The 12,365-nt window shown below is 38.2% G+C and overlaps 1 protein-coding gene across 1 annotated transcript in view; it reads left to right on the plus strand.

Moving 5' to 3' along the window:
• The window catches only part of LOC142390310 (sterile alpha motif domain-containing protein 10-like), a 58,816-nt gene that overhangs the window by 35,492 nt on the left and 10,959 nt on the right, over positions 1-12,365 (plus strand). The window contains exon 3 of the mRNA XM_075475704.1: positions 5,482-5,650. Within this exon, the coding sequence (XP_075331819.1) occupies positions 5,482-5,650 (169 nt within the window). The remainder of the gene's footprint in view (positions 1-5,481; positions 5,651-12,365) is intronic.

Consider the following 12,365-nt stretch of genomic DNA (forward strand, 5'->3'; position numbering starts at 1 on the left):
GGTTTTGAATCCCACTGTTTACAGAGGATATTTGACATGTAATATATCTATAAAAACTGTCAATATTGTATTTGGAGGAATTTTGCCAGGAAGAGACTTAAGAGGAATAATGCAAAAGGCCAATAAAGAGTTATATCCAAGGGAAAAAAAAGACGATTATAGCTGGAGTGCTTATTTACCACGCAGACAGTGGAATCTATCTGCTCATATCAGTTTCAATGACAGAAATTATATTCATCTTCTGTTTTTTTTTTTTATTGGAAGTTTCTATGCTTCATAAAAGAAATCACAAATAAGGAGCTCCCTCGAAAAAATTTATTTGAATGCAGCTTATGAAAAGATGGGACATATTATTGTGTATATATTTCTGCATCACCCTCAGCCCCCTCTGTCCTTAATCCTGGATAGATTTCCGCTCCATATACAGCTTCCACCTTTCTTTTGCACCCTCCCCCCTTCTCCTCTGTATGTAACAAATAAGGGACCTCCTCCAGCTGGACAGAAGTAGGTCTCAGGAGGAGCAGGGTAGTAGTAAAGGGTGAACAGGGACGAGATATAACTGGCCAGAGTAGATACAGTCTGATGGATGGCCAACAAATGGAGCGAGAAGAGCAAGGTGGGGGGGAAGAGAGACGGAGGGATGATTGGGAGCTATCATTTAATTTCCCCCCTGTCTGGCTTCTTGATGATGAAGGCCATTATTCACACAAAGAGTAGCCAACTCCCCAGCCTGCTGTCTTCTTTCTCTTTTGTGTCCCTTTCTTGTCTGCGTTCACTCTCTCTATCTGTCTCTCTTTATGCAGTTCATTCAGTATTACATGCCATATATATGTACCGCACAGGCAATGCATGTAAAAAAAAACGAGCTGAATCATAAAATATTCAAGACTTAAATATCATTATACTTTCATTCATAATCAGATTTCGGAGTATTTATAAGAATATTTGTAACGGTACTCAGTTATCCTTTAGTGGTTTTTAAAGTTGGATATATTACACTGCTGTAATGGGCCTCTATCTCAGCTATAAAGGCATGCGCTACCTATGTATCTTATCATACAAACTGTTTTTAGGTCTATCAAAATAATGAATTTGCCTTGTGAAATTTGATCTAAATCAGTTCATTCTTGTTATGTTATGGATGAAGAGCAAACAGGGAATTCTGCTTTCTTTAATCTTAAATGCAATATCACAAGACCTTTACATTTTCAGTCTAATCATTTTGACATATTGTTGCCTATTATCATTTAGCTATGTAATACATTCTTTATTAGGTCATTTACAAAAGAACACCCACAATATGTGCTTCGGACATGATTGACTGAATTTTGTACATGTTTCTACTACAACCAGAAAAGCAGTTCTCGGTGTGACTACAACTTGACACTAGAACACAAAGAAATTGTTGTTTAAGTTGCATCAAAACTGGATTTTTAAAATGCATAAAAACATGTTAGTCTGACCAAAATCGTGCAAAGTTAAAGCTCTCAAAACTGGACTATCGCACCCAGATGCAAATGGTCCTATGGGCCTGGTCACAGGTTTGAAAATTCCACCTTTTTTTTTTTTTGGACCTTTTCATAAAAGAAAAAAAAACAACTAGTAGCTATTTGGCTGAATAGATCTTCCCAAAAAGTTCAAGTGGATCATTTAAGGCCATGTAGTGACCCGCTGGACTCTATGCTGCTCTTCTGTTCCTCAAAGTTGTTCTTATAATTACCATTGGAGTACATTGCTACGGTATAAGAGAGCGTACAGCAAATAGCCTGAGAGCTCAGACTACACACCAAACATAGAAAAATACTACACTGGCAATTTTGATATTAAATACATCAGTACATTCCAGACAGCTGGAAGACCTCTAATCTCCTTTTTAGGTATAATCTCGATGTACGTCATATGTTGAACTGGTCCAAGTTGTTTTAACCACTTGCCAAAGAATATTACTATTGCTGGCAGGTTTATCACACAATTGAGAACTCACGTTATAATTCCTCAGTTACATATTGGCTCCATAAACTCTGGACTTCACCGTTGCTCCATTCCTCTGTGTTTTGTGTAAGTTTTCACCAGCTGACACAAAGATCCGTTGCTTATATGGGCAATATTTTGCCAATGTTTGTCTGTAACAGCAGTTACTGGTGCTGTACGCAATTCAATGATGAATGAAAAATCAGAATTTCCTATTTCCAATTGTGAAAAAGAAACCCCCCCAAAAAAACACCACTAAGGTGTCAGATTTCTATGTTGGGAAATATAAAATGAAAGAAAGTATTGGTGGAGCGTTATTAGCTCATTTATCTCTGCAGTTAAGTGAACCACATAACTAATGATGTGATTTGTCTGGCGATAGCGAAGCAAGAGTCAAAAGTCAAAGTCAAATTTATTTGTATAGCACATTTCATGCACAAAACAATTCAAAGTACTTTACATAAAAAAAAAAAGCATTGCAGCGGGGAGTGTAAGAAGCATTAAAAAAACATAAAAGAATATAAAGAGAAACAAATAAAATAATTAAAATGAATTAAAAATAAGCAACAGTCTAGATAAGATCAATGATACCGTGCATATTTCATGCATAGACACATGAGAAAAGAAATGTTTTTAACCTGGATTTAAAAACGTCTACATTTGGTGAAAGTTTAATCTCCACTGGCAGTTTGTTCCACTTGTTTGCAGCATAACAGCTAAATGCTGCTTCTCCATGTTTAGTCTGGACTCTGGACTGGACCAGCTGACCTGAGTCCTTGGATCTAAGAGCTCTGCTAGGTTTATATTCTCTGAACATATCACAGATGTATTTTGGGCCTAAACTGTTCTGGGATTTGTAAACCATCAGTAGGCTTTTAAAATCTATTCTGTGACTGACTGGAAGCCAGCATAAGAGCTCAAACTTCTCAGTTTCGAGGGACTGCAAATCCAAAATTATCTTAAATTGAAACTAGGTGGAGATAACGAGGGATGAGGCTGCATAACCTTGTTTAGTGACGAAAATGTGTCATGGGGCCCAAAGGCCAGCAGCTCTAAACCGAAATTACAATACAGAACATCAAGCAGCTTATTCCTGTTCATTAACTTTAGTTGAAAAAGGATGCTGAAACTAAATAACCACAGAAAGGAAAAACTACTGTGTAAAAACATTTGGATATAGTTTGTCTGAAAGGGGCTTTTCTTTGGCAAATGTTCATCAAACTATCAGTTTTCTCATAACAAAACAAAATTATAAAAGTGTTAAACTATTCCTCTGGCTGTTGTATCCGCTATGGCAATTATCTTTTGTATTTAAAGAATGCAGCTAGCCTACTGCTCATTTAAAGAGTATTTGGGGACCAGTTTCCACTGTTTAACCATCATGTTTAGATCACACTTTGTTTATCCATCCCGTTAACTAGAAATTCCAGTTGTTAACCATACTTTTAATCTACATTTCATTTGGTAATGTATATATCTAATCTTAGCCAAAAAAAATCAACTTTAGATGCTATTAGCTAAAAACTAATCTCTTAGAAAGACTTTCACTAAGAATTTCAACTGTTAGCCATACATGCAGCCAACAATTGGCAATTGTTAACCATTATTTTAGCCTATATTCTTCTTCGGTTACAACATTTAGACAGCTTTCACTCAGTTCAAAATAGCTTTTCTTCTAAAATCAGAGCTCTATTATGAAGGCCCCCTCAGGTCACCAATTTGTATTTGGTCGTGAGGGCACAAACAGCATGTAATTTAGTCTTTGACTTGATTTTGATGAAAACCAATTTGTCCTATTAAATTTGCCCTACAAATTGATTGTCTAAGCTTTTGCTCACTTGAATATTCGCTCAACTGGATCAACATGAAGACTGTAAAGATGATAAGGTAATAAAATAATAAATTATAAAATGGTAGGCTTGCAGCCTCAATCAGAGAGCAGTTATGGCCATCCAAAGATGAGGGAACAATTTTACCCTCTCTCGCTCACACTCAATCATACACAGAAGAGACCATTACTGCACCGCTCCCAATTCGATCTGAATTAATGATTGAGTTGAGCTGTAAATTAGGGGTATCAAAATGGCCTCAGAGCTCAATTTGGTTGGAGGTAGAAGTTTGTTTGTTAGAAAACAAGCAAACACACCAAAGTGGAGAAATAGAGTCGTCTTCAATTAAGGTCTATAAAGCAGACCACTTTTAGTGGAGTAGCCAGAACTTGATAGGGTTGATTTGTGCTTTAATGGAGAGAAGGAGATCTCATTACAGCAGCTGGCAAAGATGGAAACAGTTATGAACTTCTTTAGCTTATTAAGATGTGGAGGTGTTCTGCAAGCTGGACTTTCTGACATTTATGAGACTGTAATAGTGGGAGCGCTGGATATTAAGCTTCAAGAGTATGTGCAAGTTGCATTAGTGTGTATGACATTTCAGCATACATAATCCTATTAAATACAGTTGGTTATGGAGCGGCACATTTGGCAGCAGTTGTGTGTTTTTCTGTTGAAAACAAGCCAAAGCCTTTTGTTGTAGAGTTGGCTCAGACTGTCCATGAATGAATGAATTGGACATGAGAGTAAGTCACCCAAGAGAATGTGGAGGGGACAGGGTGATGGGTGTGTTATCTGGCCATATATACAGGTTGTGACTTTACTAATGTCCCTATTTACTCCACGCAAACAAAGAAAAGTGTGCTGCTGACAAGTGACAACTTCTAGGCATCAGAGGTAGGCCTGTGAAGAAAGGGGGAGAGAAAAATGAAGAAGAAGCGAGACGTACTGATGTAAATGAAAGATAAAAATGGCACAATGACACTGATGATGTGCTGTTAATGAAGGTACTGGTGTCAGGAAAAATTACCTCAGGAGAAAGACCATACCAGCAGTGCAAATAGCAGTCTTACATCTGTCCCTCTTCATCAGGTAAGTGAGGTGAAACACTGGCTGCTCATTTAATTCAAAAGTAGCATCTGTTTTCCCGTTCAGTGCCTACAAGCTTTTAAACCTCATGCTCACCAATGATTTGAGTTGCATTTGGGCTTATCGTGTTATTTTTCTCTGAACACAGCAAAACATAACCCCGACAAATTGAAAGTAGTGAAGTCAGAAAATACATTTTTGGTTTGTATGATAGAAAGAAAAAAAAAAACATTCAGTGAACCTCTGTTACATAAGGCTATTTGCTCTCCACTCATTTTTTTTAATTGTGGCTTACTAGAAATACCAAAGGGATTTTAGTTTCAAACTGCAGCATTAGAATGCATCATCTCTGCTATTTTCATGTTAATGAAAAAAAAAAAAAACCTGCGTGGTGCACATTTAAGAAAGCAAGTGCAATTACAGCATCGATCTAGAGTGAGCAATAAAAAAAAGCAATGCTTCAAATTACTCTCCAATAGCAAATTAAAACTCAAGCACATGTGTACACCAGCTAGCTGGTTTTGTCTTGATAATATCTTGATAATATACCATGGATGCAAAACAATGTAACATGTCTTCTTCTGTGTTTTAGCTGCGTCCGGGTGAAGCCTTCACTGTTTATCACACTAGTCCAACACTGTCCAGTCTGTCCAAACCTGTGGTGCTGTGGACTCAACAAGATGTCTGCAAGTGGCTTAAGAAACACTGTCCTCACAACTACCTGACCTATGTAGAGGCCTTCTCTCATCACGCCATCACAGGTACACTGCACAGCACTGACAAATGCTTGCACATTTAGCAATTATTAATTATATACTTACTGATTGTACTCTTATATCGGCAGCTCGTGCCCATCAGTGCTCCCTTCAGCTACCACAATTTAACTGCTAACTAATTTGAGCAGTTCACCCTTTGAGTTTAACTAATGATTTTAACTGTTCATCATGGCAAACAATTTCACTTGTTTGGATATCTTGTTAACTAACCAGTTCTACTGTATTATATACCATTTGAACACACACTGTTGGCCTGCATCGTTAACAAAGTGAACATTTAGTGAACAATGTGGTCATTGTTTGGTGAAGTTCATTGTTTCATGTTGAATCAGAGCAAACTAACTCTTCCTAAACCCTGATAATGTTGTTTTAAATTCTACTATAAGTTATTCTTGTAGCCAAAGAAACATTTTTTCCCTAAAACTTGTTCCCTCCATCATGCTTGTATTCATTGCCTGAATAAAAAGCATTTTATCAATAAAGTTGGGAAAACTGATTTATTTGATACACAAGTTATTTGTTTATTTCATCTTTATTTAGTGTCATTGATAATGAGTTTTTAGCTTTAGTTTTTGGTCCGTGATTCCAAGTTCTTTTGGTTGTTCACTCTCTTTAAGTGCTTAGTTTAGCTTATATTTCTCTTGATGTCCCGGAGCACTTATACCGCTGGTTGGGTATCAATTCTGTAAAGGGTGTTTTTTTTTAATGTTAATCCTTACACCTTGTTCATTGACCTTTATTCCTTTAAAAACAAAAATATGTTTATCAGTTGGACAAAGAATCACACACGCACACAAAAAAAAAAATCTCACATTGGTTATATATTTAGGTTTCACTGCTTAGCCGCTTTTACTCAAAACAGGTTTATACTCAAATTTCTGCAAAGGAGATTTAAAGGGCACCCATGTTCGGTGGAGTGTAGCTTATTTTAGGAAAGAGGCAAAGCTGTATGAAAAGCATCGGGTTATCGTAGTTCAAACAGCACACTCATGCGCACACATTTGCTAGCAAGCCCACACAAGCGCACACAAGTGCTCATACACAGAAAAACCCACCAACCGTAGACACACAAGAACATTCGTACAAATGTGAACGTGCAGTTATTCACACACAGCTTTGACAGAGCAGACGGTAGAGCAGTCTCTCTTTTAGCGTCTCACAGAGAACAGATTGCTGTTTTGTCCCGTAGGGTCAGCCACCACTCGGCGAGATTTGCATGCACACATACACACGGCTACTTAGAAACACATGCTGTACTTACACACTGGCTTCAGGGTGAACAATGCTGCAGCTCTGATCTGATCAGTTTTATTTATGTATTCTCAAACAGGGAGAGTGAAAGAAAGGCTCTGATCTTATTTACTCGCTGATGTCCAGCTGGATTTAATTTGGCCACAGTTATTAGCTCCTGGGTTTTCTTGTGCTAATGTTGGCTGAATACATTTCTTTGTTTATTTCTATAATCGAATATTTAGATCAATGAATGTTCTGCGTCCAAATTTCCAGCCTTTTTTAATGGATGTTGGATTTCACCAACAGTTCAGAAATAGATTCTGTCTCTGAATCATGTTAGTTCAGTGATCCGAAAGTCCCTCTCAGTTTGTTTGTCAGAGCAGCATTACAGTGAAGTAAGCTGCTTCAGGACAACAATGTAGCTTCTGCAGTGCCTCTTGCTTTTACAATATGTGTGTGTGTGTGTGTGTTTAAAAATTTATGCTATCTTTTGTTGTGTTTTAGGAAACTGTCTTTTATCATCTGCCTTTATGAGAGTGTGTGTAGAACATACAGTAATGTATGTAGAGCTTCCCATCACAATCACATAAATAAACTTGAAGAAGTTGCTTGCTCTTTATGTTGAACACGAGGTCTCACAATGCCTCCATTTTTTTTACAGTTTTGAAGAGTTTTACCAAAAGTAGCCAGTAGTCTAAAGTCTAATGATAAATATTGGTCATACCAGACTACCACAACTTCCACTTTGCATTTCATCCTTCTAAAAGCAGAGCAGAGATCTGAATATGCCCATCATCTCTGTAGGAGAATGATGATATGCATGCGATTTGGGGACAGGAGCCAGATTTTTCCCTTCTATTAAAAATCTCATCTGAATCCAGTTGAGCTCTCAGAGTACGTAATGGCTCCTGATGGCATGCCTTGCAAACACACCCGAGGGCAGACACAATAAAGATGCATACACACAAAAACCGTGCGTTTTTTTTTTTAACCCACAAACTAATTTATCAAGGAAGATGAGAATGTTCGGTGAGAACGTGCCCCTCGGACATTCCTCAGACTACGCCTAGTGAAGTGGAAATGGGGGAAATTGGTATCAAAATTTATTATAAAAACAAAAGACACTATTTCAAGAGCCCCTAAATAAAGAGTTTTATTTCAGTCATACATAAGGATGGCAGTGGAAGGCCCTGCTAATGTGGTTTTGAAAACACAATGGGCCTCATTCAAGAACGACTCGTACGAACAGATTTGTTCTTAAGTCGTGCGTATGAGAGATTTAAGAGAACTTGCGCATTCACAATTTTTTTTTGTATTTTTAGTTCTCTTTAAGGTACGAACAGAATTTACGAGTGATCCAGAGCTGTCGTAGGAGTCATGTAGAATAGTCTGCTGTTATTCCAATCAAGTTTGCTTGACTAATGGATTGTATATTTAATTACTTTGAAGCAAACATAAATAAATATATACATTATATCCCATAATTATGCTGACATTATTCTGTTTGACTTAAATTATGCACTAATTGAAAGTTAATTTGACTCTAGATATAACAAGGTCAATGGGAAGTGTAACCAGCGGCTGACTTGCTACTTTTGGATGCCTTAGCGCATTAGGCTCTTGGAAGAGACCGTGTGTGTTCTGAGACCGGGTACATATCCTTGCGGAGACAGACGAATGGCTGACATCGCGATTTAGATTGCCAAGGACCGTGCTGCTTCAAATATGCAGCTTGCTAGAGCCACAACTCCAGAGAGAAACACGCCGATCAAACCCAATTCCACCACACGTCCAGGTCCTCACCACACTATTGTTTTGGATTTTTGGCCACGGGAACATTTCAGAGGGACATTGGAGACAGATCGGGTGTGTCCCAGTCCTCTGTGAGTCCTGCGCTCCCCTTGGTCATAAAAGTACTCATCAGTTTATCACCCATGGTACATCAAATTCCCATACACCACTGTCCAACATGTAAAAGAATTAAGCGGGACTTTCATGCCATGGCTGGACTGCCAATCTTAATCCTAATCGGAGCAATAGACTGCACACATATACGCATCAAAGCACCCGTCCCGTTGTGGAGCGCACTAGTGTGCTGAAGGCCATGTGGGTGTGTCTCGATATAGCGGGGCGAAGCTGCTCTATAGCCCAGAGATGGCATGCCAGGTCATTCTGGATCTCTGAAAGCAGAACTTCGATCTCAGAGCCCCTAAAGTTGTTCTTTTTGCGCCTTGATGCCATTCTCATGACTCAACACTCAACATTTCTGGCACAGGAGAGAGGAAGCACAGCCTTATATGGTATTTTTTTGGGCGTGGAGTATGCAAATTTACTATCCTCGAGCACGTTCCCTTAAATATGCAGGAGTGACATTCATCATGTTTACGCAAGTCGTTTACACACTTTTTTCCGAAGTTTGTTGAATCTGACGTGGCGTGTTCGTGCGAGACTGTCATTCAAAAAAAGTGAGAGAAATTTAGAATAAGAATACGAAAATGTTCTTACATGAGGCCCAATGAGTGTTTTGAGGTTGGTTCAGATTTTTTGACACAATAGTGACTCGTGCCCTGGTTTATGCTTCCAAAGATTGTATGAGAAAACAGCCAACATACCATGCTCCAACCTAGACATCTATTTCCCCCTTGTCTTCTCAATGCAACGCTGTATACTGTACAGTCTACTCTACGTGTTCATCCTAGCCACATAAAACAGGAGTTACCGTTCCTCTGCTCATAGCCCTTATGCTGTCCTTGTGTGAGCTGGATGCACATTTTTTCCTCTCGTCTGTAATCCGACTATTTTCTTTCACTTTTGCTGGGTCCTTTGCTCAGGAATGACGGAGTTCTCTTTTTTTTTCCCACCCGCAGTTTTTGTGTCTGTTTCACATTCAGTGAAACTGCGCTTCTTTACTTTACCATGTGCTTGCTTTTATTGCCATGTCGGTATAGTTGTGGTACAAAAGGTTTTTCTATGCAAATGATTACATAGAGGAGTGTTTTCATCCATTCGTAGCTAAAAAAAATAGGGGTGGAAGTCAGATTTGTGCCTGTGCCTAAAAGAAATAAAAGAGACTTTTTTGTAGATTCACAGATTAAATGGGGCTAAATCAGGTGAAATGATTAAATATGTATACATCTACCTTTAACTGCACAGTTTTAGTCATGAAACTACACACAGCATCTGTCCCATGCTGTTTTATTTAGTACATTTTTTTCTAACTATATTTTGTCCACGCAGTGAAAAAAAAAAAAAAGGTTCACTTAGTCTGCATGTATGAAGTCAATAAACTGATACCTGCTGGCCTCAGCTCATGTACTGTTACTTTCTCATGGTATGACTGCAAGCTTCACGGATTGCATTTGCAGACAGAGATCTAATCACAAAGCTAGGTAGACCACCTCCAGATGTGGACTTACAGACATGATTGCATTCTGCCTACTACTGACTTTAATATTCTGTTCTCCTTTAAAGATATAGTGGATGGGAATTTAATACCAGATGTGAATGAAAGATAGTGTAAATAGGATGCAGGTATAATTTAGCAACTATAAAGTGGACTATAATCTGGTAAATAAATAAATAACGAGTAAAGTGATTAGCAAACGTGCCTACAAAGATACACATGACCTTTGGTGCTTCCGTGTGTGGAAGCTAGCAGTAGTGTAATAATTTGTGTTAGCCTTTAGGGTCTTTACCCTCCTCCCTTTTGGATTGTTTTTTCAGACCGCTTTAAGAGTCATTATTGTCCCTGCCAAAGTAGAGCTCTTTCCCATTTGCCCGCAGACATTGTTAATAAGTTATTTATTTTGAAGCCAAATCGAGAAAAGCGATCTCCATTGGAACGGCTTTTGTTTTTGTGTCTCTTTTCTCCTTTTGACAGCATACTTTGCCTATCTGCAGGCAATTATTAGAAGCTGTATTAAGTCTGTCTGAGGGGAATTGATTTGAGCTCTATTCATCTGCTTTGTCTCATTTGTACACACACACACACACGGCATACACGGATACAGAGTAAGGGCAGGGGGGTTTTCTAGGACACGCTGGTTCTGCTGTTGGCAAGCACACTCGAGAAGGCTTTTGTGGAGATGGGGTGAAGAGGTTGACAAGTGTGTACGCACAGACAGTGTAAAAAAAGAACTGGAAATGTGCACAAAATAAATAGAAAATTATTATTGTTGTGTCCTCAAGATGGACAAAAAAAAGGTTTGTTTTTTTACTCTATTTTCTAGACACAGAGAGCACCTGGACTCAAATAATCGCTTTAAACAACATGTGCGTAGAAAGGCATACACAGCACCCACACACCAATCATTGAACCATTATAAAAGCTAACTGGTTTGTCATGGCTTTGTCTCTCAGGGAGAGAAGCTCTACCCCATCAAAAGAAACTATTGTATGTATTGTTTCTGCCCATCTGGCTTTAAAGCAAGTATTGGTTGACAGTTGTGTCTTCATTTACTTTGTCCATTTGCAGTGCGTCATATTGTATTTCAAAGAGCTATGACATGTGAAAGGAGTCATAATTATGGCTGCTTTTTGATATAGTATTCAGTAATCTGTAGGCTCCTTCTTTCAAAACATCGTTTAACTGAAAACTAAACTATCCCTAATGTCATCATAAGCTAACTATAAGTATTATTTCATCATGCCAAACGATTACATTATGTACTAAATTCCCTAAATGTTAATACTTTGATAAACATGAATGATCATGAATCTGAAATCCTGTTTCAGTTTCCCTCCAGAGCATACTTTTATAAAAATAAAAAAAAGCACACGTGTAGTGAAATTGTTGAATTACAAAAAAATATGATTAAAATAGACATCTCCAGTGATTTGTGAGAGAGCATCGATTAGCTGATGAGTCTGTGGAGTCACACAGCTGAAAACACTGAAAAACAGTACAGAAGTCTAGAGGATGAACGGATGGAAATAAAGCAGTTTCTGGAAATTATGTGGGAGAAAAAGTAAATCAAAATCCCAAATACGGTTTTTGTGTTGTTGTTTGGTATAATATTCGTATCAGTTTAGCTGTGCTAATGTTGTTGAGGATGATATGGTATGAGGCGTGTTGCATTTTTCTTTGCAGATGGTTTTAGTGGCACTTAGCCCAAGTGTTTGACCAGTGTGAGTCATGACAAATGCATACCATCAAACACAGAAAGCTGTTCTCCACCATAAAGCTTCTCTTATGAATTATCACTACCGACTCTTTATTAAGGGAATCTACTTATATTTGATGGGCTTAAAGGCCGGAGGACAAAAGGCTCGAGCTCTCGTTTAATTTCCTTGTCTCTGCTCTTCCCAGTTTAATTCTTTTTCTTCCTCTCTTCTTGCACTCAGACCACAGACTTGCTTACAAGCTGCGCTGAGTAAATATAGGAACAATAAACTGACTTTAATTTATGTGAGAGATGCATGTATAAAAAGTGCGTGTACAATACATACATACATAAATAATTCTGCA

This window comes from Odontesthes bonariensis, chromosome 10, assembly GCF_027942865.1.
Source record: "Odontesthes bonariensis isolate fOdoBon6 chromosome 10, fOdoBon6.hap1, whole genome shotgun sequence".
Classification (NCBI taxonomy): domain Eukaryota; kingdom Metazoa; phylum Chordata; class Actinopteri; order Atheriniformes; family Atherinopsidae; genus Odontesthes; species Odontesthes bonariensis.